Below are 25,796 nucleotides of genomic sequence, written 5' to 3' on the forward strand. Positions count from 1 at the left end.
TAGAGTTCTCTAGAGTAACAACTTATAGAATAAATTCTCTCTATACGTAGGAAAGGGGATTTATAGATTGACTAACAGACTGTGGTCCAGCTAATCCATTAATGGGTGGCTGTGAATGAACCAGACAACCAGGAATCCAGCAGTTGCTCAGTCCGTGAGGATGGATGTCTCAGCTGGTCTTCAGTATATGCTGGAGTCCCCCAAAAACAGGCTCTAACACCAGTGAAGGAATGGACTTGCTAGCAAAGCAAGGGCAAGCAGGAAAAGAGCAAAAGCTTCCTTCTTTCATGTCCTTACATAGGCATCCAGAAGAAGGCATGTCTTTTGCTTTAGATCTGAATTAAAGTGTGTGTCTTCCTGCCCCATGATCCACATTAGAAGTGCACCTTCCTACTTCAAGTTAAGCAAAAATCCCTCCCAGGTATGCCCTCCATTTCTGGATTTTTGGACAATCCCAGAAGCAGTCAAGTTGACAACCAAGAACAGCCATCACATAAGGACCTATCCTGAATGGGTTTGAGTTTGAGGTATGAGGTTTAGGTTGAAAAGCGTATCCTTCCTCCATCAAACCGCTACCATAACTCTATCAGAGGTCAGTGGGCAGCTGGGCATGCAGCTCAGTTGGCAGAGGGCTCACTTAGCTAGCAAGAGGCCCTGGACTCCACACCCAGACAGCAGCCAGCTAGGCATGGTGGTAAACATCTGTAATGCCCGAACTCAGGAGGTAGAGGCAGGAAGATCGAAAAGTTAGAGGTCATCCTTAGCTACAAGGTTAGTTCAAGGCCAGATTGGGCCACATATGATCCTATCTCCAAACAAACAAACAACACATAAAAGACATTGTTCATGATCAAGAGACTATTCATGGGCCAGTGTTTGTTCAACTGATCTCAAGTCTCCCCCTGAACAACGACACAGGGTTGAGGACCATAACTCACAGTGAGCACACAAGCCTAGAGGGGCTTTCCTAAACCCCACTGTCTCTGGGTGGCTGTAAACGGTATAGCAATTTAAGCCCAGCTTAAATTGAGTCTTCACTTCTAGACCCAAGAAAGGAGCCTGGCTCATATATCTAATTTATACTGTGAGACGCTGTAAACTCGTGCATTAGTTCTAAGCTCTAGGGATTCTGTGGTGTAGCTGCCGTTCATTTCTAATCTCTTCATTCTATGTTATCATCTACAAAAAGGAATAGTTTTGCATCATTCTTCCAGGCTGATCTGGCCTGTATTTCCCTTCCTGTCTCCTCACAGAGCCTGGAACTCTGGTAGTGTATAAACTACAGCAGTAAGAGGGGACCCTGGGCTCACCCCCAGTTGCAGAACTCAGTGGTTAGAACTTTCTCCACGCTGTGTGGTTCTAGCAACAGGGCCTTTGCTCCTGTCATTCATAGAGGCTCCTTTTATGCCTAGTTCCCAAGAGACTTCCAGAATCACGGGCAACTGCGGAGCCTTTTCAACTCTTCACTCCATGTGGCCACGTGAATTTTCGTCTTCCTATCGTGTGTCAGATGTCTTTGCCTTTCTTTATCGAGCCAGCCTGGCGTACCTGGAATGTGGGTGGGATGTGTGTTTCAGTTCCTCTATTGAGGGATTCTGCTTGCTAACTATCTCATTAGGAGCATTTGTATCTTCGGGAGAAGATGTGCTTGCGTGTGTACAGTCTGGCTGTGCACAGCGTGCCTGTGTATCCGTGTGTAGTATCATGTGCATGTAGACGCAGTACACATGTGCCACGGCACATATGTGATGGTCAGAGGAAAAGCTCAAGTTTTAGTTCTCACCTTCGACCTTGGCCAGGTGGGGTCTTCTGGATTTCTGCTACATATACTACACTGCTAATGCGTTTTCCTTTTATGTCAGTTCTGGGGACTCTGGCAATTCTGTCACGGTATGCAGGTTATCGACAAGGGTGTCATTCAGACCTCAGGAAAAGATTCTGTAAAAGATAAAACCCCAGTTACCTCTGCTGTTTAGTTCTAGTTTAATCCTAAAATGGCCAAAAGCGGTGTCTCGGTTATGGTCTCTGTTGCTGTGAAATGGCCACAGCAACTCTTTCTTTTGGGGGGTGGGGTAGGGGATTGAGACAGGGTTATAAAATGTTTAATTGGGATGGCTTGCTTACAGTTTCAGTGGTTCAGTCCATTATCATTATGTTGGGACATGGTGGCATGCAGGCAGACATGGTGCAGAAAGAGTTGAGAGTTTTATAGCTTGATATGTCAGCAACAGGAAGTTGTCTGAGACACTGGGTATGGCTTGAGCATATACGAGACCTCAAAGCCCACCCCACAGTGCCACATTTCCTCCGACAAGGCTACACCCACTTCAACAAAGACATACTTCCTAATAGTGCCTCTCACTTTGGGACGGCAATTTTCTTCCAACCCACCACAAACAATCTCTACAAAATTTGAATTCGTTTAAATTTGTTGAAGGGAAGCTGGCAAGATGGCTGGTTCGGCGGCTAAGCCTGCAGCCTCCTGTCCACTCTTCCAGAGGATTCAGTTTCCATTCTCAGGACCCGCATCTGGTGGCTCAGAAGCACTGGTAACTACAGTTCTGAGGGGACCTGATGCCCCTGGCCTCTGTTGTCACCTGCAATCGTGTGCACATACCCACACAGACACATAATTTAAAACAATAAAAATAAGCCTTAAAAATGCCTGTGCTCACTTTATGGCTCAGAGTCCGATCTCTCTAGGGGTGTGTTCTCCATCCCTAGAAGGAAGATGAGTCCTGCTGCCGGTCAACCCTGAGGGACACTACAGTGAATTCTTCTGTCTTTCCTATTTTTGAACCTAACTCTTTCTCTCTCATTTACTGAGAAGAGTGCCAAAGCCTCCAACTGTCAATATGAAAATCACCTATTTCTCCTCTCAGGTTTTTGTTTTTAAACATTGGAGTTTGGTTTAGTGCATGATGTTTGCATAAGAAAACAGTCTTGGCAAGGCATCCTGAAATCACTGAGGAGAAGATTTTTAACTGTACACAAGATAGATAGCAATATAACATTAAAAACTTTTTAAAATGTACATAAGTTTCACATGATGAATTTTTAAATATGGTTTATGTTTGTAGTTTGGCACGGTTAAATCGTGCTCCAGATGTACTGCTGGGAAACTGATCTTTATAAGCAGCGATAGGATTGATGGACACTCTGGAAACTATCGGTACGGAATTAGAAAGCTAACATTGTGACATTCAAACCTATGTGAACTGGTTTGCAACTCCCACTCAGATAGATATATTAATAATATAAAAAAACACCTATTCTGGAACCAACAAAAACCTTATTGAATTCAAGTTACGCTTGTTGGGGAATGGGTCTCGGAGGCCTGGATGTGCGTGGGCGGGGCCGCTGCTGTTTGACGTCCTGTGTCCTCCGGTGGAAGCCTTCCCTTTAGCTTTGCCTTTTCAGCACACTGTCTGTAAACACTTCCCGAGGCTGGACGGTCGGCTGCTTCAGCAACTCACTGCCCCTCCCTGCTGTCTGACCACTGTAGTCTGAGGACGCAGTCTGAGCATGCAGTCTGAGGATTAGTAGAGACAGGCTCGTCCCTTCAGTCTGAAGATTCAGTAGAGGTAAAAAGGTCTCTCTAGTGGCTGGCTGCACTGCTCCTCTGATCTCTCAGCTTTTATTTAATAAGACCAATTAGGATCGCGCTCCAGACCACGCAAGTCAAACATTTCTCACCGTGACCTCCTTCACTGACAGCTTCAGGTCTGTCGATTTTATTTCCAAGAATTAACATAGCACACTGGCAATGGTTTCGCTTGTCCCTAGTGATTCAAGTTCTTCTTTTGCTCCTAACCGCCTTTCGTGGTCTGCATAATCCACAAGAAGTAAAATGCTGTTGATAGCAGAAAGGTACTGTTTCCATAATCTTTGGGCTTGGGCTGCCCACCCAGATCATAAGCAATAGTGAGTTCTTCTGAAGTGGGATGTTGTAATGGCATTTCATTTGTATTTTAATAAATAAAGCTTGCCTGAGGATCAGAAAAGTAAAACAGCCCCACTGGCAAGCCTTACAGATCAGGCAATAATGACCCACACCTTTAATCCCAGTAGCCACACTAGCTTGCCGTAAAAACTGGGCAGTATTGCTCATGTCCTTAATTCCAGAACTAGAGAAGATTATAAAACGGGAGGAGACAGCTCTCAGACAGTCTCATTCTGAGATTCCTGGAGGCGGGATCAACATTTCGGACTGAGGTAGAGGTAAGAGCCTGTGGCTGACTGTTTTGCTTTGTTGACCTTCAAGTTGAACCCCAATTTCTGTCTCTGAGTTCTTATTAATCGGGCTTCAGGATGCGCACCGGGATGTGGTGGCCAAGCCTATCATCTGTTGGCATGTGTGCAGGGTTGTTTCCCCTGTGTTATCCAATCCAAGGAATACCAATTTGCCAGTTCGTTTGCTTTTTACACATTCCTAGAAACTGCAGCACGCAGCTGAAACCACTGTGAATCCAGTCAGATGTGAAGGACATGTCCAGATCTTACAGGGTCAGAGGCCCCAGAAAGTGCAACTCCCTGCTCTGTGCTTTTCTGACATGCTCCGAGATGTCTCTGTAGAGCCCTTTGGCTGCCTTCTTCTTCAGTTTTGTACACTGCTTCATTATGAATTTTGTAGCTGTCTGTTTCGTTGTATTCGTGTTTAGAATCATTGTTTCTTTTGCATTAACTTTTCAATCAAAGGCAACATTCTCTTCTGCTCCTCACATTTCCTTTGCTCTTAAGTTCACTTTATGTTACATTAATTCAGTCATTATTTGTTGTCTTTGATTGATATTTTTTATCTCTTTTCTGTTTTGAACTCAACCTAGATCATTATATGCAGAGAGACTTTCTTGTAGGTTAAATAGTTGGGCTATGATTTTAAAGATTTGTTTTTATTTTTGATTATGTGTTTGTGCATGTTTGGGCTGGGGATATAAGCATCTGTGAGTGCAGGTGCCACAGAAGCCAGAGAAGGGCACTGGACCCCCTGGAGATGGAGTTACAGGCTCTTGCAAGCATCTGATTAGGTGCAGGCTTGGACCCAACTCAGGTCTTCTCAACAGCACTACAGGGTCTTAATGCTAAACCAGCTCTCTGGCCCCTGGGAGCTGACTTTAAATCCACCCTGTCAATCTCTGTCTTTTAATTGAGATACTTAAAACATCTACATTTAACTTAAGTCTTTTTTGGTTTTTTTGTTTGTTTTGTTTAGAGACAGGGTTTCCCTATGTAGCTCTGGCTGCCCTGGAACTCTCTTTGTAGACCAAGCTGACCTCAAACTCACAGAGATCCACCTGCCTCTGCCTCCTGAGTGATGGGATTAAAGGTGTGCGCCACCACCACCAGCTAACAAAGTCTTGATTGGCATGTCGAGACTTTCAGCTGACATTTTTTCCTTTCTTAAGTACTGGGAATTTAGGCAAGCGCTCAACCAATGCAGGCAAGCTGTATCCCCAGCCTCCTTTTTATTTTTCCTTCATTCATCTCTCGGTTTTCTATTTCTTGGCTTTCTTAGCTACTCAATCTCTTTCAGAACTTGGTTTTATTTACTTATGTGACTGTGAGTGTGCCTCTGTGTGTTATGTTTACCAGTGTTCTAGGCATGACTTCATCTCACAGTGTTCTAGGCATGACTTCATCTCACAGTGTTCTAGGCAAGACTGCATCTTGCCAGCTGTTGTATGTTTACCAGCTGACCTAGGCATGACTTCATCTACAGGAACTTATTAGAGTCCACTAGTGTTACTTTCATCAGAGTAAAGGGAGGCGAGGACCGTTCAGCTTGGTGCTAAATGGCTCAACAGAAGGAGTACAGTCTTCAGTTTGAGTCCCAAAATATCAAAAGAAGAAGAAAAAAGTAAACATGTTTATCTTTATACCCCTTTCCATCCATGATTCCCACCGGGACACTTAGGCAACCAAGGCTACTTAATAAGTTCCAGGCCAACCTGGGTTATATAGACTCTGACCCTGTGGGTAGGAGAAAGAGTCACAGCTTCTTCAGTGGTCTAGCTTTGGTCATCCAGCTGTGTCTAGCAGAAAGTCTTGAGACTGACAGTTTGTGTGGGGCGTCCTCATTGAAAATAATGTATAGACGCTGACACTTGCTGGCTTTCTTTCTCTAGAAAAGGTCTACCAAGATGGAGCTGGGGACACATCTCAGAGGGGAGGCTGCCTGCTTGGCATGTACCCCATCATCACATACATTAGCCACAGTGGTTACCCTAGTTAGCATACACTGTCAGCTTGACAGTCTAGAGACCTGAAGAAAATATTCTTTCTCAGTTGAACAAATCGTCTTTCTCAGGATTGTCTGTGGGCATGTCATAATTTCTGTAGGATGGTCCAGCCCACCATGGGGCTGCCGTTCCCTATGCAGGTGATCCTGGGTTGAATAAGAAAGCTAACAGCTGAGCATGAACCTGCTAGCGTGGAAACATTCCGCCATGGTTCCTGCCTTGACTTTCTGCAGTGACTTCGTGGACTATGACCTGGACATGTGAGCCAAATAAAGTTGCCTTTGGTCAGAGTGTTTTCATCATAGCCAGGAAATGAAACCACGGCAATCCTTGCACCTAGGTAGCAGAGGCAGGAGGAGCGAGAGTTTAAGGTCATCCTTGTCCGCATAGCGAGTTCCAAGACAATTTGGGATACATAAGATCTTGTTTTTAAAAGGAAAAAAAGGTGGGTGGTAGGAATGGCTTTTTACCATCAGAGCAACCGGGAGCTTCCTGGTGGGAGGGTGTGTTGGTGTTCGCATCTCAGTGAGATTAATACAGCAGCTCCCTTGACAGGGAATTACTGTCTCAAGCGTTCTCAGGAGGAATGCTTCCTTTCCGCTTGCCTCTTCTATGAGACTGTGACAGCTGAGAGGAGGAGAAGTGGTGACATTAAATGGATAGTCATGACCGTGGTGGCAGAAAGAACGGTCAGGATAGAGAATTTCTGGTCTTGGGAGACATTTTTATTTAAGAATTTTTTTTTCAGTGAGATTGGGAAAGGAAGAATTGTTTATGGCAATATGTGGTGTTCAGAGTCAATGAAAAGTGCCTTCAAAAGAGCAAGCATCCTTCTCTCCATAACATGGCAACAGCGTGGGTGGAGCCTCCTCTCCTCCTACCCACCCACACAGTCCATCTCAGGGACAGTGAGGGGCACGTGGGGAGTCTGTGTGCAGGTGTTGGGCCACATTTCATTTCACACACACACACACACACACACACACACACACACACACACACACACACACACACCTGTAGTATGGCCTAAAATGGCAATGTCCAGTTTCACTCTTCCCATTAGTACATGAAATACAAAATAAACAATAACACACAACCATCCCAGGAGCGTTCCCATCATCCTTTCCAGAAACCTGAAAGGCATTGACTGATTGGAGACCAAGGCACCCATTGGTTCAATTATACACAGGCAGTGACAGTGGCTGTTAATAGGTTTCTGCCCCACCCCCCATAATGAGTTTCTCCACCGACGAAGTAAGCCAGATCAAACTGAACTAATAAGGTATAACAACAGGTATATTGAGCAAAGCAACTCCCAGCAGGTTCACTGGTCCCTAAGAAGGAGGCCAGAGAAGTCTCCTGCCTGAACTAAGTGAGATTTTATAGATTGTAGGCAAGAGGTGATGACGTGTCTGTCACACCTATGTGTTTCTGTGTTTCTGCCCACCTATGGTCAAAGGCTGAGAGCACTTAGGCCAGGATTTGGGCAGCTGGCAGCATCATGGTTACAATAGTCACCAAGAATGTGGAACTAGGCATTTTGGTGTCTTTCCTTCCTTTGGAGACTCTCTGAGTGGGTGGGATTTGGGGAGGGGGGTCTTTCTGGACCACACAGGGGCGAGCCAGAGGCTCCAACCGAAGAGCTGTCCACTAGAGGAGGACACACGTGTACACAATTACTTACAGCAGACAAGGTTGAGTTTGACACAAGTGCTCTCAGTTTCAAGAGAAAATGTATTTGCTCCTTCATCTTAACATTCTTTGGAAGTGACACTCAGACAAAAGCATTTTACTTGAGTAGGATGCCACGGGTTAGATCAAGTCCCCTGGACCCTGGCCCAACCCTGCCCAGCACTCATTTGCTGTAGTTGTAACCTCCAATGGAGTCTCAGAGGTAACTGTGTTAGCAGCTAAGGGGCTCTTCAGAGGTAATGGAGTAAAAACGAGGTCCCTAGAGAGGGTCCAGGTCCTATTATTGGGCAGACAAATTCAGAGGGGCTCACCAGGGGAAGACACATCCACTAGCCAAGGATTGGGCTTCCGACTGCCAACATCCAGAACTGGGAAGAAGACCTATCTGTGGGTTCAGTCTCCGGTCTGGGATGTTTTGCCAGAGCACCCTGAACTGACTGATGTAGGAAGTTCATCATAGTGATGCAAATGCAGAAAAATGAGTTTTAAAAACAAATTTACGTTTATAGACAAAGAACAAAATAGAAGCGAGTCATTTCTTGGATAAGGTAGCATCAGTTTGGAGACAGCTCAGTTATTAGGTACCTACTGTGCAAGCATGAGGAGCCCAGTTCAGGTCTCTGGGACCCAAATAAAGGCTGGGTGTGGTGATACGTGTCTGAAATCCAGTGTAGAATGGCTGCGGGATTTCATGATGCATGTCTGAAATCCAACATAGGATGGCTGCAGGATTTTATGATACGTGTCTGAAATCCAGTGTAGAATGCCTGCGGGATTTCATGATGCATGTCTGAGATCCAGTGCTGTGGGATTTCATGATACAGTTCCGGAGAGGAATCAGATGGCAGGAGGAAGGTTCGTGATGGGTGCAGGTTTCTGAGGCTTCGGTCATGGTTGGTTTAGTCCTTTGTGGGGGCTGGGGTGAGGCTGACCAGCGTATCTGGAGTGTGTGGTAGAACCCTGCTGCTTACCACAAAGTAAGTGAGGCAGGGACAAAATACCTCCGCTAAGGGAGGGCGAGCCCCAATTGCCTGCTGCTCCCACTGCGGACCACCTCCTGTGTTTAGACCACCTCTGCATAGTGCCTCTAAGCTTCAGCCTCATCTATGAGTTAACCTAGTCATGAAATCAGAGCCCTCAGGACCGAATCGCCTCCCAGAGTTCACCTCTGGACGCGACTGCAATGAGGCCACAAGCCTCCAGCACACGAGCACTGGGGGGTATTTTGGTCAGAGAATAATGCCGTTTCAACCTCTGGTTTTGGTTTGTTTGTTTTTGTTTTTAGCGGTGGCTTTTTAGGATGACAGACACAAGTAGCAGAAGGAACACCTTCTGGGGGCACCTTCCCCACACACTCTCAGGGGTGTGTTATTTCCCTTCCCCACCATGCACCACCCCACCTTCAACACTCCACAAAAGGAATCTGGCCACCGGCAGGAACATCCACACCTTTCTTCCTTAGGTCACAATATCCAAAGCAAGGCGCCAGAGCCTGCTCTCGTTTGTTTGTTTGGCTTTTTTGGAAAATGAAAGAGAGAGAAACATTAGCAACAAAGGATTCCCAGAAGAACTAAGGTTTCCTCTGTCCTTTCAGAGCTTCCTGTGGGCTCTGGCGCTGTCCTGGGAGGTGGGGGCTGTTTCTGTCTCTATACCATTGGCTGCTTTTAGTCTTTGTCTTTTTTTTTAAACTCATCTCCTCAACCTTTTCTTGTAAATACTGTATGTTGTGCACGTCTCTCCTTATTCTTTGTCCCTCCCAGTAGTCCCCTCTGTCGACCTAGACAGTTTCATATCTACCTGCTACTGTGACTAGCAGGGGACCCCTGATATGCAGCTATCTCTGTGGCACTGTCTTCCTGTTTCTTTAGAAGAGAAATGGGGTTCTCTGGGCCACATTTCCCCCTCTTTGTGAGGACGTAATATTCCCTCCCGTATGAGGATGTTGTAGGATTCAGGAGGCAAAGCCAGTACTGTGTGGTTAGTGGGTACACCACACTCCATTGCAACCCGGACTTTGCTGACCTTCACCCACCTAAATCAGGTTTGAGAATCATTGATCAGATTTTGGTTCCTTTCTGGCACTTTTATTCACACTAAATGCAGAGATGAAGAATCTGCTGTAATGAGACCACCCACCTGGGTCAATTCTGAGACAAGTTAAAGATAATTGGATATAAATACAGCAGGAGAATGGTGCGGACTCTAGCGCCACCTGCTGTCCACACAAGTACTTGCAGAGGACTAGAGAAGCGGGGAAACACCAACTTCTGGCTCCATTGAACTGCAGAGAATAACCCTTTGAAGAGATCAGTATGGCTAGGAGAGAATATGCCCTCTTACTAAGTACATGTAAAATATATATTTAATATATATTTATATATATGTGTGTGTGTATGTATATGTACATATGTAGACCTTAGCAATAATATATATAGTTTACTATAAAACATGTGTCTAGGGGCTGGAGAGGTGGCTCAGAGGTTAAGAGCACTGACTGCTCTTCCAGAGGTCCTGAGTTCAGTTCCCAGCAACCATATGGTGGCTCACAACCATCTGTAATGAGATCTGATGCCCTCTACTGGCCTATAGGATATATGTAGGCAGAATACTGTATACATAATAAATCTTTAAAAAAATAAGTAAAACATGTGTTTATGTAGTGTGTGTGTGTGTGTGTGTGTTTAAATGCGTTTTGTGTAGAGATGGTCTGCCTCTCCTTCCTGCCCATAAACTCTAAATTCTCAAAGCATGGCCCCTCTGACCTACCTACTAAAGCTGCTTTAACTGTTAAGGGAGAGGCATTCAGAGACCCGCTCACCACAGCGACTGAACACATTAGCCAGCTCCCCATCACTGTGAAAAGTGCCCAAGTCTTCAGCTGGACTTCCACCTTTGGGGGCTCCTTGAATTTTCCCTCTCAATTCTCCGAGCTGTTTGTCTGTCCTAATAGCATCAGACATTTTTGTTCTTTCTCTCTCCATGGTTAGAGTGTCTCCCTTTCCTGTTCGTCTGTCCCTGGTCGGGACCTTCATGATCTCCATGACTTTGACTCTGGGGCTACTTTTGTGTCCCTCACCTCATCTCTGTCATCCCCTGCCGGTGGCCCTTCTTCAACTGTCACTTCACACTTCACTTTCCAGTGTGGGCGGGTCTTCCGGGACATACAGTTCCATCTATGGACGTCTTACGGATTGAACTCAGAAGTACCCTTAGACGACCACACGTGCCCCAGGCCCCTGCGATAATTGGCCACGGCCAGTCTCAGCATCTTTGCCTCTATTGGGACAGAATCTGGGAGTCCAGCACTCGAGGGATGTGCAGGAGCAGGGAACCTGCTAATGTGCAGGCTCCATTAGGATCACTCAGACGGACAGGTGCATCCTCCTCCTGGGAGGGTGATACCAGTTGATGGGATTGCTATAGGATCAAAGGCAGGGCTAGGGATGATGTCTCAAGTGGGTAAGGTGTCTATTTTACAGGCACCAGGACCTGAGTCTGGTACAAACTGATCCATCAGCCCTGTCTCAAAAGAAAGGAAAAAAAAAAGTGGAGATCAATGGTCCATTCTTACTTTTCAAATTCAGAATATCCCTACTGAAGAGCATCCCTAAATTCCTCATTACTGTTACAGTATTCACCAGATTCAACACACCCAACTTTTAGCATATACATTTAGAACTTAATTACTATAAAGAAAAATCAACCGAAGCTGTAGAATTCCTGCCTCAGTTGCCACTTTGCTACCTTTCCCCTTCCTCCCCCTCCAGGAAAGGCAACTCCTCATGGGTGGGGCCACTGGAGGGCTCCTCCTTTTGCTGTGTGAACGTGTTCCTGGGACACGCTGTGAACGTGTTCCGGTATTTCACTTTTTCTAAGGCGCATCATGTTTCACGCTGTCTGTAAATAGCTTTCTCTGTCAGTGTTAACAGCGGTGATATTAATTCATCTTAGTATTCTGGAATCCAGCTCACTCGCTTTAATGATTGTGGTGTAGACTCTGCCACGATACGAATGAGCTGCAAATTATCCACCTGTTATCGGTGGGGTTCTTGGGATCTTGCCAGTTATTCATCCATCATTCTGGAGCTCCATTTAGATGCCAAGCCAAGCCCTGACATCTTGTCAGGTAGACGCCTTGGCTGCAAAGAAATGTGGACATGATAGCAGCCCAAGTCTATGAGCAGGCAGAGGTGATTAAGCCAGAGCTGAGACACTTCACCTTGGGTTGCCATGTCTCCGCTCAGAATTCTGTTATAGGTTTCGTACCTTAATTCGTAAGCCCCTTCAGTGACAATCAGGATCTACTGGCCGCTGGCCTGCAAATCCAGCCCTGCAGGTGTGTCAAGCACTATTGTCTGGCTATGCAGTTTCTGTTCTTACCTTTACATCACCAGCTAGCAGTTTACAACGGCGGAGAGTTTCTTCTATTGTAGTTACTGTGACGGTTTGAATGAGAAACGTCCCCCACATGCTCATGTACTCGAACACTTGGTCCCCACTTGGTGGCACTGTTTGGGAAAGTTTTGGGGTGATGTGAATGAGACTGGCCCCCATATGCACATATGTTTGAATGCTTGGTTAGTTGGTGGAACTGTTTGGACCGATTAGGAGGAGGTGTGATGCTGGGAGTGGGGTTTGAGGTTTCAAAAGCCCACACTAGTCCTAGACTTGCCTTCTCTCTGCAGCTTAACTGTGGATCAGGATGTAAGGCTCTGAGTTACTTCTCCAGCATCATGCCTGCCTGCCTGCCTGCCTGCCACCATGCTTCCTGCAATGATGATCAAGGACTAATCTTCTAAAACTGTAAGCCAGCCCCAATTAAATGCTTTCTTTTGTAAGTTGCCTTTGGTGCATCTCTTCACAGCAACAGAAAAATAACTAGAGAACTAGACAGTTATCAAACCTCTAGGAGGTGGAGCCTTGCTAGAAGAAGGTAGTCACTAGGGGGAGGCTTTGCAGGTTTACCATCTCCCCCCACCTCCTGTTTATAGCTGAAAAAGCGATCTCTCGGCTTCAAGCTCCAGCTGCCTGCTGCCACGCCTCCCCTACCGTTATGAACTATCACTCTCGATCTGGAAACCCTAATCAATTCTTCCTTATTTGTTTTTACAAAGATGTATTGTGTGTGTGTGTGTGTGTGTGTGTGTGTGTGTTACCCTCAGAAGAGGGCATCTGATCCCTTGGAGCTGGAGTTACAGGTAATTCTGAGGTTGTGAGCTACCTGATGTGTGAGCTGGGAGTTGAATTCAGGTCCTCTGAAAAAGCAGCAAGCGCTCCAAACCACTGACTCATCTCTCCAGCCCGCCTCGAGATTCTTTAAAGCAGCCGGTTTCCACTCTGCGTCCATCAAGACAGCTACACGATTCAATAGGTGATTGCAAATGCCAGTGAGGATGTGGAAAACTGCCCTGCCTTGCTCTGCAAAGTAGTTTGGAAGTTTCCTGTAAAGATCAATCCTTTATATATAACTCAGCAATTCCTGCTCTAGGATGCCCACCTGAGAGACGTTTCTTATATAAAGCTTACAGGCATTTGTGGGGCCGGCCGTGGGCTTCTCTGTGATGCCCAACGGACCCAGCTGAAACTGATTTACTACTAAAGCCCCTCATTCATCAAGAAGCCAGAACCCAGGGACTTAACTTGCATTGCTCCCATCTTCGTACAGAAAGCGAGTCTGAAAGGAAGCGGTCCTTTTTTTGTTCTATTTCTGAAGACTTCGATCTCTTTTCTGCCCAAGAAGCCAACTTCCTCCGTGAAGCGCACCAGGAAACTCTTTTCTATTTACACAATGAGTTGTTGCCCACACTGAAGTGAAATCTGAATATTTATAGTAAACTTGTCATAATTTTATCTTTTGACAGACAGAAACTTACGCCCATCCGTGAACATGCTTGAGCATTCACAGCAGCATGGGGTTTTTTTTTTTTTTAAAACATTTTGCTTATTTTTATGTGTAGGAGAGTTTTGCCTGCAAGTATGTCTGTGTACCATGTACAGTGTCTGCAAAGGTCAGAGAGGGAGTTGCATCCTCTGGACCTGAGCTAACGATGGTTGTGAGCTTCTGGGAACCAAACCTAGGTCCTCTGGAATAGCAGCCAGTGCTCTTAACTGTGGAGCCATGTCTCCACTCCCAACTAGAGAAACACAATCACCCAGGACGACTATATACAAAAAGGGCCATGTGCTATCCAAACAACAGAGCACTTTGCAGTGATAAAAGGAACTTGTGATACCTGGACAGCGTGGGATTTGAAAAACAAATTGCTAAGTGGAAGAACACAGAAGCGAAAATATCGCTTACCCGGGAATTCCATCGATAGGAAATACTCAGCAGACAACCCCAAAGATTGGAGACAGTAGACAGAAACGCTCTAAAGTGAGATGGTGCTGAAGGCCACGCCCTTTGCACATTTACTGACAATTAACAAGTTGTGCATTAACAATGGGGGAGGCTTTGGAAGTAAACTTCAGCACAGCAAATCTGTTAAAAGTGAAGAGTTCGTGATGGCCCATCCACAGAGGATGGTGAGCCCTGAGCACAAGAAGATCCTATTCTGGGGCCCAGAAACACGTCTTATTAAATGATGCTACCAGTATCCCTTGGTTAGAGAAATGTATCCTTATTAGGACCTGAGACTTTTCTATGAGGTGGAGTACCTGGCTTCTCCCACCCTGTAAAGTCAGGTGCTGGTTAACCCAGAGCCCGGGATGAGTCTGCCTCTGTATTATTTATGGGAAGAGATTGGTCCAGCTCCAGATAGGAGCCAGGTAGCAAAGAAGGGATGGTAGGAGATATTGCAGGCAAACCATGTTGGTCTCTTGACTTCTATAGCCTAATTTGAATTAGTTTAGTTCTCTGAAATGAATGATGGATTTTTCTTAACAAAATCCTATTGCTCTGCATTCCTAGTAGATTAGGCTGGCTTTCTTCCAAAGAGGCAGCTCTGGTGTGGTTTATAGTGAAGACCCCACGATGCTAAGGAGAGAACAGTTTTTAAAACTCAGTAGAGTCAGGCATGGTAGTCCACAATGTGATCCCAGCAACTGAGAAGCTGAGGCAGGAGGATTAAGTTATACAGCCCACTGGCACAGTAATAAAGCACATAGAACAACTCTCAAGACACGTACCAACCAAGCCTAGGAAGGAAGACCTACATTAAACACGGAAGTTTGTTCATGGCCCATAAAGGTGAAGTGACAAGAATGGAGGAGCTGCTGGTTGCAGACAGTGGTGAACATAACCTGCAAGCGACGGGGAGAAGCTAAGACTTTGCCATATGGAGAAGACACACATGGGGTGGGGTGGGGGATGCATGGGCAGCCAGAGCCTGTGGGGAAGCGGATCGCTCTCCCTGTTCTGGATTCTATCAGTGTGGGTGTCACTTGCTTTCCAGATGCTGTCCTTCCATCTAGACCCGCAGGGCATCATACAAGAAGGTGTCCAGTTGACCCTGACATACCTCAACCAAACAGACACAGGAAATAGACAGGCTTGGGCCATCCTGGGGAAGGGATGAGTAAATGGTTGATATACTCTTACATTTCTTTTCTTTGATAACTTCGCCCATAAATTCTTTTCTTGCCCCCCGCCCTGGCACACTGAGCAGTGAGTCTTGCCCATGGCCAGGAGCTCTGAACCCCTTAGGGGTCTGGGGTTGAGGTGAGGTGAGGCAGGCACAGGTTCTCCACAGCAACACAGATTAGGACAGTCACAGAGGGAAGCCACCCAAGTGAGCAACTTGTCTTCTGAGGTTTCAAAGAAATGGTCATTTTTTCCTGATCCTCTCTCGATTCTCCCAGATGTTGCTAGAGCTTTGCAATGCCCAAAGGCTGATTTTAAACTTGTTTAACAATTTTTTTTTTTTTTTGGTGGGATTAAATTTCTCACCAAAACTCAGCCCATGGGAAGAGTAACAGAACAAAGGCAGCCTGCTTATTTGGCCTGACTTCCTATACTATGACATATACTCAGGCCGAGAGTACAGGCATCTCCAGGTCCATTCACGCCCTCATACTTCTGGTTGGGGCACGTCTGCCTGCAGGCTGAGCCCCATCCCAAGTCAGGAGGATTAAGTACTCTGCGTACTCACACAACACTGAATTGCCTGGCCCACAGACAGTTCCCACTGTTCACAAGTGAGGGCAATTCCAGGACTGTCCCCCACAGCCTCAGACATCTGCAGAAGGCAGGCACAGGCTCTTCATAGCAATACTGTTTATGACAGCCACAGAGGGAAGCCATCCAAGTAGGCAATGGGTCGAGGCAACCAAGAGTCACTTCAATCCCAGACCCTTGGCCATGGGGGAGACTCACTGCTCAGTGGGAAGAAAAACGCAGAAAAGAATTTATGGGAAACATTACCGCAGAAAAGAAATAAATATAAGAACATATTAACCATTTATTTACTTGTGCCTAGAAGACTCTGGGAAGACCCCCACATAGCAGTGCCACAAGTTCTATGAAAAGGTGTGGAGGGACGTCTGAGAGAGAAACCCGGTGCCCCATCATATCTCTGGATACTGGAAACACATCTGTGACTCAATGACCAAGGGACAATGCGGTGGCATTCAGACTCTCCTGGCCTGAATGTTGATGTCTGGCGTCAACATTTGGTTTGGGTCGTTTATAGGCAGCGTCAGAAAATGCTAAATGCAGGCTTTTCTCTCGAGAAAAGCATTGCTCTTTGGCTTTCAGTGTCCCACACAGAGGACTGATCCTCTAACTTCAGACACTCAAGTCTCAGGTGCCGTGGGGAATGATGAGGGGAGGGAGTGGTTGGGGTGGAGGTGGCCCTCAGAAAGCACGCAGAGCCAGGTTGGAAGTACAGGCACACCAACGGAGGTCACTGGCCTTGATGGCACCCTGACCTCCCACACACCCATTTAAAGACTCGCCTATTTAGATGGTGGCCTCTTTACTTTGCCCAGGCTAGTCCCAAATGCCAGAGCTTCAGATAATCGTTTTTCCTTAATTTCCCTGTCATTGTATCTGGCTTCAGAAAGACTTTAAATATTAAATGTGAGTTCTTAAACACACCCACAAGGGACTGATGCTTTTCATAAGGTCTGTCCGAGGCACAGGTAAACCTATAAACTGTCCCCAGAGGGCTACCAACACTGCAGTGTTTAGTGAGCTATTTCCAAAGTGAGGCAGAAGCAGTATCTCATAGAGAACAAGATGACTGCACGTAGGTGTGACATTGTCGTGTACAGTAGTCACACACCTTAAACCAGTCCAGGTGGCAACTCCTGAACTGAGCGACCTACCGCTATAGTCCCTGGTTCTAAAACATTCCAATTAAACCCACTCTTGCTCAGCCACAGGAACTTTCAAAGGTTGGTTGCCTTCCTCAAGTTTCACCCTGAGTTTATGATTAGAACGAGGGGGAAATGAACACTTTATATTTAACCTTTGTGAAATCCCCAAACACACCTCCCTCGCTGTGACAGAAATACCTCCCAACGTTTCCACAGAACTTCTGCTTCCATGTCCCCAAGGCTCCGGCAGGGGAGACCGTTAGTACCTGGTGGCCAGTCACGGTCGGCTGAAGTGGCTTCCCTGCTTACCAAGAAGCGCAAAAAGCCATTTCCCATTTTCACCCTCGGGTGTCCACAGAACAGTTAAACCACCAGGTGTACGAGTTAGAGACGAAGCTAAGTTCCTCTTTCAGGAGACGTCACTGTCCTACGAAAGGCAGCTTCAGACCCTTCGACACCACTCCAGACAGCCTGGCCACACTGGCTGAGAGGGGCCCTGGAGCTGGCTCCTCATCCGTAACCCAGTCCATTCCTTCTTCCCCCAGGGAAGCATACAGGCTGACATCAGGGCACACATTACAGCTCACCGTGTCTGGATGGACTTGAGCAGGACACCAGAGTGAGGGGGAAAACAGGACTTGGGTGTGTGTGTGGGGGGGGGAAGGCTGGGTAAGGACCTGACTATCCCAGCAAGGGCACCCTTGCCTCTTCTGCCTCCCCATGCCCGTCTCCCATGGACAAGCCACCAGAGAACTCTCTAGACTCCCCGGAAGCACAGCATAAGACCCTTGTCCCACAGGGGGCCTCTCTTATACTTGGACAAATGGACATGCTTGCTTTGGAGTACCAAGAGTCTGGACTAGAAGGGCTTGCTGACCCAGGTAGTCATACTAGGAATGGATCAGGGGTGCAGGCAGCCTTGGGGGGTGAAGAAGCCTTACTCCTTCTCTTATTCCTCCCAGGCCTCACCCATCTCTAGAGCCCTGGAAAGTCATGTTCCAGGTTCTAGAACTTTCTGAAGTGTCCGATTGGAAACCCAAGGCCATCTTCACATCACTTGCAATGAATCTGCACTTGAGGCTCAAGAGAAAAGCAGCAGGGAAAAGCCCAACCTGAGTATAGAATAATTATTCCTAGAGGTCAGGGTTAGGGTGGCCAAGAGGAGGATGGATTTGCGCAGTGCATATTCAATGCGTGGGTTCACACAGCACAATGAACCCTGCAAACATGCACAACTGATATGCCAATCCAAGGTATAGAGTCAGTAGATTTAATGGCAGGGACCGGGCTCAGCATGTGTGAAATGCAGAAAGGAGGGGGGAAGCTCTCAGCAGGCTGAGGTACCTGCCACCAAGATGACACGAGTTCTGTCCCTAGGGCCTGAATTGTAGGAGATAAGTGACCTCCACTTACACACACTGTGGCACATGTGCACACACACACACACAATGTACACACACACACACACGTGTACAGACACACACAGAGTAATACAAATCGAAGGAGGAAAGACTCAATGAGAATTCATCTCTGTCATTTTCCCATGCTCTTGCTTCATTCTCGTGGAGTCGCTGGTCCTCGCAAACCGCAACTCCATGGAAAGGCTCAGCCTAAACCCCACCCGTGCGCTCCCTCATCCAGCAGGTGCCTGCTTCAACCCAATGTCCTTCCAACCCACAGACGTGCCAAACAAACTTTCATTTATTGGGTACAGCAGGCATGAGGCCTGCGAAAGGAACTGACACCATGCACCAGGCAGGTGGCCCATGGCCCACGGGAATAGGAACTCTGACGTGAAAGAACCTCACTCACGAGTAGCAGACTGAAGCCAGACACAACCCTAACGTGACGACATCCCAGAGATAACGCGCACAGTTAAATTACCAAGTCATTATTTAGGATCAAAACACTTCCGTGAAAACTGCACACAGAAAACCATATAAATTACATTTAAGGTCTGCACATGATTCTTTTAAAAAAAATAATAACAATACTGTTTTCTGTACAATGTTGCTTCCCTCTGAACATTCTAAACCCAGGAAACATTTCCCCTTAAATTCCAGAAATGTAGGCAAAATACATACGCAGTATAATTAAAACCCTTCACAAAAATACAAAATCGTGTCGGTTTCCGTAAAGGCACATTTTTCTTGAATACAAGGCACTCCCAACTGTTTTCAGAAGCTCCTCTATCCCTGGACCCCAGCAGGTGGCAGCATCCTGCTTCCGCTGGACTTTGGCTGATAAAAAGAATGTGAATGGCAGTGGGCTGGGCAGGAGAGAGGAAAATGTTCCCTCCACCCTCAGCCAGCAGGAGGCTTTCTGGGTATCTTAGGCCCAAAGTGCCTCTCTGTTGCCCTCTGCAGCCCTGTTTCCCCAGGTTTCTGGATCCTCAGCCCCAAGAACAGGGTGTGAAGGCGTAGACCATTTCTCTTTGCACAACATCCTTACCTCACCACCATCGGGATAAAGCAGACGGTGGGGGTCTCCCTGTCCTGTTTCTGAACATGGACCCCTGCCCATGTTACACTGCTGTCTGAAATGCCCTCCAGCCATGCCGGGACCACAGTGGCAATTTTAAGGGCACAGAGTGCAGGAGAGAGTGTAGGATTTCTCACAGTCTCAAACCAGCCTGCGAGTCCTGGGCTCTGGTGATGGGCCGCTGTTTGTGACTTCTCGGAGCCATTCTGAGGTCCCCATGTGACCACATCAGGGACTTTTATCCTGGTGCTCCAGGCCCTGAATCCTCCTCAAGCTTCAAGCTGGACATGGGCCTCATTCACCTGGAGAGTGTCGCTGTCCCCCAGAAGCTCAGTCTCTGGGACAGAGCCCTCCTCTTCCTCTGCTGTTTCCTGCACAGGACCCTGGACCACATCTTCAGGGATGTTTTGAGCATCCTCAGTACCCTCTGCGAGCAGGGCTGCCCTGTCCGCCACAGATGTGTTGGATGGCGCTGTGGTGACGTAGCCTGTGCTGGTGGAGCCACTGCCACTGTGGTGTGAGCTCGGCTTGGGGACCATCTGCGGGGGCACCTGCTGTGGGGCCATCTGCATGGGGATTTGGACTGGGTAGAAGTTGGGCAGGTAGGCCCCGTAGGCTGGTACTGGCTGGTAGCCATTGACTGGGATATACAGCTGTGCTGGGGGCACCAAGGGTCTGATCTGACCCTTCATGGGAATGAACTGAGGCTGTGGGAAGGGCTGGGCCTTCTGCTTGGGTGCCATGTAGCGGGCATTACTCACATTGCTGACAGGGCTGGTGCTCAGGGAGCTGGTCTGTGTGGTGTTGCTGGCTCCCGAAGTCTGTGCTGAGCTATTGTAGTTGGATAGGTTGCCCCAGGCCCGGAGCCGGCTGTGGATGTCCTTAAATCGGGGCCTCCGGCTGGGGAACTCATTCCAGCATTCAATCATGAGGGCATAGACCCAGGCGGGGCAGTCGTCCGGGCAGGGCAGTACCTGCCGGCTGCGGATCATATCCACCACGTCCTGGTTGGAGTACCCGCAGTAGGGCTGCAGGCCATAGCTGAAGACCTCCCAGAGAACCACACCATAGGACCAGATATCAGAGTCAACGGAGAACTTGCCGTACATGATGGCCTCCGGTGACATCCAGCGGATGGGCAGCAGCGAATTGCCCATGAGTTTGTAGTAATCTGCAGAGTACACCTCACGGAAGAGGCCCAGGTCTGAGATCCTCACGTTCAGCTTGTCATACACCAGCACGTTGCGGGTGGCCAGGTCTTTGTGGACCACATGGTGGCTGGACAGAAACTCCATCCCCGCCGCAATCTGTGCCACCACATGCACGAAGTCGGGGGGCTCCAGGGCCGACTTCACTGTGCGGTCGTCATCGGTGCTGCCCACATCGGAGTGTGGTGAGCGCATGACCAGGAACTCGTGGAGGTCGCCGTGGGAGCAGTAACTGAAGATCATGCTCAAGGGTTGGTCCTTGGTCACCACACCTAACAGGCAGACAATGTTAGGGTGCTGCAGCCGTGCCCGCAGCATGGCCTCCTGCCGGAACTCCTCCCGCAGGGGCCCCTCTGCCTTGTCTTTCAGTGTCTTGATGGCCACGGCTTGGGTCGGCTCTCCTGGGGCGGGCCCAAACAGGTGGCCTTTGTAGACCTTCCCAAACCGGTCCTCACCGAGCTCCTCCATGAACCTGACTGTGGACAAACTGATCTCCTTGAGTTTGGCCTGCCGAGAAGAAAAGTCAAACATAACTGTCAGTGTAATTCCAGAGCAGAGTGGCTGGGATCACCATTGCTGAAATGGCCTTACTGGTCCCGTCTGTCCCACGGCCCTTTTAACGCCTTAATTACAGCTTCGATGCCGTGAGGACACCTCCACCTGAAACCCTCCGGGGTCTTAACCCAGCTTCAAGTTAGGTCTCTCCGATGTGAGCATGCCTCTGTGTCCCCACCAACACCTTGTGCACATATAAGCACACATCAGTTCACACTCAAAGCTGAGCCTGGAGCCCAGTTTTCCAGAGTCACCCAGGGACCCTACAGAGGTGTTTGTCATACCTCTCCCAGCATGCCCACGTCACAGCAAGATGCCGTTTCTCCCGTAGGCTCACGGAGCCCTGCCATTAGCTTTGTGCTTGCTGGAATTTGTTCAGTTCAGGGCCTCCATGTCAGTCCCCGGCTTTCCTATGCACCTGATGACATTCTTTGTATAGAAGTGACATACCCAGGGACACGGACCCTGCCTCTCTCTCCCCGCCCTGCCTACTCCTGGGTGAACTACCCACAGACTCGAGGCCTTGTGCAGCCACACTCCACTTAACGGCCCGTCTCTTCCTCAAATGCCAACCCCAAACCACGGCAAGAGTCCAGGAATTCTTGACTGAAGGGCTCAATGAGCCAGCTCTGTCCCTGGCACCTCAAGAACCCTTTCAAAGTCACCTGAGTGAGAACACTGCTCTCAAAGTCAGTCGTGAGCTAAGTACGCACACGTGCGGCCTGGTGAGGCCATCACCTGCCATATTTCAGAGTCTCCACTCACTTCCCTGGCATCTACAACACTCAGAGTAGGGCCAGACATTCAGGGATGCCATCCCTTCTGATTAAAGGGCTGGCAAGAGAAAAGGATCCCCACTCTCAAAAATGCTGTGGTAACCCTCAAATGGTGGAGCAGTCTGAAGTCTCCTTTTCAGCGTCACCCTGAGGGCAAAACTGGGGTAGCTCTCTGGGCCGGGGAGGTCCTGGGGCAGGTGGAGGGGTAGGGCCACAGTCTGAAGTGCTGAATTCTACGGACATGCACGTTCCCATCTAGTTCAGAGAGGCAGCTGCCGAAACTACAACCGCTTTCAACTCTAAGCTACCCACCCCCAGGAAAAGGATTCAGGTATGGTTGGCTGCTCCTGCTCTTTCATTTTTACCTAGGGCTGCTCAGCTCAGAGGAAATTCAGAGCCTAGCATTACAGGCATCCCCCATCCCTGAGCTCGGACCAGGCCACACCGAAGGGCCTATGTATGCCGGTCAGCTGACACCCCATGCTTGTGCTGGGCCCTGTCGGAGCGAGCCTGGCTGGGCAAGAGCTGCTTCGCTAGGATACTGGCTGGAGGACCTGTTTGTGCTGGCTGATGAGAGGCATCTCCATGTCCTGGCTGGGCGAGGCCATCAGCTGCCGGCGCTGTGGAGTGGAGGCCGAAGCCTTCTGTTTGTTGCGGCACATGCACACGAGGAAGAAGAGGCAAGCAATGACCAGGGGAATGGCAATGCTGGGTACCAGGATGTACAGGATCCCCATCTTGCTGCCGTCTCGGGGACCTGGGGACCACAGTGGGGAGGCCATCAGTTTTCAAAAGACACCACCTTTTCAGCTATAAGCTCCCCAATCCCAACCCTCCCACCACTAAGTAAAGTATTCAAGTATGACTGGCTATTTCAATATTCTGCTTTATTTCTTCTTCTTTTTTTCTTTTTCTTTTGGTTTTTAGAGACATGGTTTCTCTGTAGCTTTGGAGCCTATCCTAGAACTAGCTCTTGCTTGTAGACCAGGCTGGCCTTGAACTCACAGAGATCCGCCTACCTCTGCCTCCTGAATGCTGGGACTAAAGGCGTGCACCACCATCACCTGGCTTTCTCTTTCATTTTTACCCAGGGCTCCACAGTTCACTGTCCTTGATAACCTTTCCCCTACTTAACATCTGGATATATTTGAACAGTTCTGTATAATGATGACACCTATAACCTAACAATTACAGATGTGGTTGCTGTAAAGAAGAGAACAAGGAAAAAGAGCAAAGAGGTGTCCTGAGACCTTGTCCTCATTACAATACGCAACAGGGGAAAAAAAGAATTCTAGACAGACAATCTGGGCCAATAAACAAGGAAGGACCTTCTGATTTCCCCCTTCACTTTGCCCCAAGGAAGAGTCCCATCTTGTATATAAAGGACTTGTAGGAAGGTTCAGAGGGGCACACAGGGAGACAGACCAAAGGACAACAGCAAGAAGGGTTGGGTGGGGACTGACGAGCTCTGGGCAAGGCATGGCAGAGGGTTGACTGTCCCCGGATGGCTTCCCACCCCCATGTATCACTCTGACTAAAGCCATTGAATTTCAAGAGAAGCTGGTGTGATTTGAGAAATTAAGGCTGAGCCTGCCCCCCACCACATGCGCGCGCGCGCACACACACACACACACACACACACACACACACACACACACACAGAAGAGCATGAGGCCGGCTCTCCAGAGAGTCTAGGGAACCATGCGGTTTCTCCACCCCCTTGCGCCTGCAAATAATGACATCAGACTTGTGAGCTCTCTAGCCAGGAAGCAAACAAACCCTTTCTAGGGATTGTGGTGTCTAAAAGAGAACACTCAGTCTATAATGCACGCTCTGGTGCCACCTTGGGGAGGAGCAAAAATCGCTGTACCGCAAACTCAGTCTTGTCACCTGGCCTTCTGAAACAACTGACATACAATAAGACAAAAATCACGGACAACACCCCTCCCCATGTATGCATAAGTATGCAGCAACTTCCCCAGAAAGGATCCCAGAATGTTCCAGAAGTCCGGAGTGGGGGGAGGGGAGAGAAATTAGACTCCAATTCTGTTTTTATTCTTAGCATGGGTGTGATGATTTGTATCGCTAGCCAGATACCCGAGCTGCAAGCCTCTGGATTAAGGGGCTTTCTTGATTAAGAGAGTTGGTGTGGGAAGACCATTGCCTGACTGGGAATCCTGGACTGAAGATGATGGAGAGGGCGAGCTAAGCCCTGGCATGTCCTCACTGATCCCTCCCTGCTCCCGCTGCTTGTGATGTGCCTGGTGGCTTCAGATCCTGCCGCCCGACTTCCCTGCAATGATGGACTGACATGGGATTAGAAGCCGGAAAAACCCACTCTACCCTAAATTGCTTTTGCTAAGAGTATTTTATCACAGTGCATGCACAGTGCCATGAAACAAAACTAATGGCAATGGGGGAGTTTCCACCCCTCACCCCCAAGAGAAGAAATATGCATCCTGCCCACATAGCAATGGACTCATTTGTTTAAAAATTACCAACACAACACACACTCACTGGGGTTGGGGGGAAGACAGTATTAGAAAGATGGGAAGGTAGCCGGGTGGTAGTGGAGCACACCTTTAATCTCAGCACTCGGAGGCAGAGGCAGGTGGATCTCTAAGTTTGAAGCCAACCTGGCCTACAGAGTGAGTTCCAGGAGAGGCTCTAAAGCTACAGAGAAACCCTGTCTTGAAAGAAAAAAGAAAGAAAAGAAAGGAAAGAAAATGGGAGGTCATTATTGATAAAGATGTTTGGCACCAAAGGCTTCCTTGCTGCTGATGGATTGCTGCTCAAACTTCTGTATGTGTAGCTCTGGCTGGAACATACAAGCTAACTTACACTTAACTCTTCTGGCATACCAAAAGTGTGCTTTCCTAAGGGAAGCTGGGAAATGACTGTAAATAGAATCATGTTGTCTATACTCCCTGCTGGCTTTGGAGCACAGTAAGCTATTTTGCTCTCTGTCAGGACAGGCAGATACAGGCCCCTTTACCCATATCCTGTTCCCTGCAAAGCCACCCGGGCCACCCTGGGGCCTCCTATGACACACTACCAGTACCTGGCTCTCATTAGCAATTCTTCAAGAGGCCCCTTGCATTTCTGTCCCATGAATGCAGACCTTTCTGTAAACCATGATTCCAGGTTCAATAACCTATACTTTTTATTTTATTTTTAAATTACAAAATAATAGCTGCTTATCAAAATTTCTCCTACCTGGACACCCCCACAGATCTGAGGAAATCATCGTCAAAAGCCCGACCTCCTCCATCTTTCTAAAACTCAGCCCAGGACAACGGCAAGAGTCGGATGGCTGAGACCCTGCACACTCAAGTCCTGCTGGTAAGGATTTTCCCCAGCAGGCCTTGTGGGCCCATTTCTCAGAAGAAAGGCTTTACAGAGCCAAAGCGTTCCCTCGGAACTAGATTTCACCTGGAGGAAATGTCACGGATTTTCATTCTCAAGGAGCTATCCTTCAAGAGAACACGTGCTTATTAAGAGGTGGGGCTCAGCCCTCCCAGACTGGTGGTGGGCAGATAAAGGCGGTGGCTCCAGGCTCCTCAGACGGGTGGGGGCACTTAGGCATA

At 48.1% G+C, this 25,796-nt stretch overlaps 1 protein-coding gene across 1 annotated transcript in view; it reads right to left on the reverse strand.

Moving 5' to 3' along the window:
• Positions 1 to 19,825: 19,825 nt before the first annotated feature.
• Ror2 (receptor tyrosine kinase like orphan receptor 2) overlaps positions 19,826 to 25,796 on the reverse strand; it is a 175,171-nt gene continuing 169,200 nt past the window's right edge. Inside the window, exons 8-9 of the mRNA XM_038334963.1 lie at positions 22,764 to 22,966; positions 19,826 to 21,385 (exon numbers count right to left, since the gene is read on the reverse strand). Of these exons, the coding sequence (XP_038190891.1) occupies positions 19,940 to 21,385; positions 22,764 to 22,966 (1,649 nt within the window). The 3' untranslated portion in view covers positions 19,826 to 19,939. The remainder of the gene's footprint in view (positions 21,386 to 22,763; positions 22,967 to 25,796) is intronic.

This window comes from Arvicola amphibius, chromosome 6 (genome assembly GCF_903992535.2).
Source record: "Arvicola amphibius chromosome 6, mArvAmp1.2, whole genome shotgun sequence".
NCBI lineage: Eukaryota > Metazoa > Chordata > Mammalia > Rodentia > Cricetidae > Arvicola > Arvicola amphibius.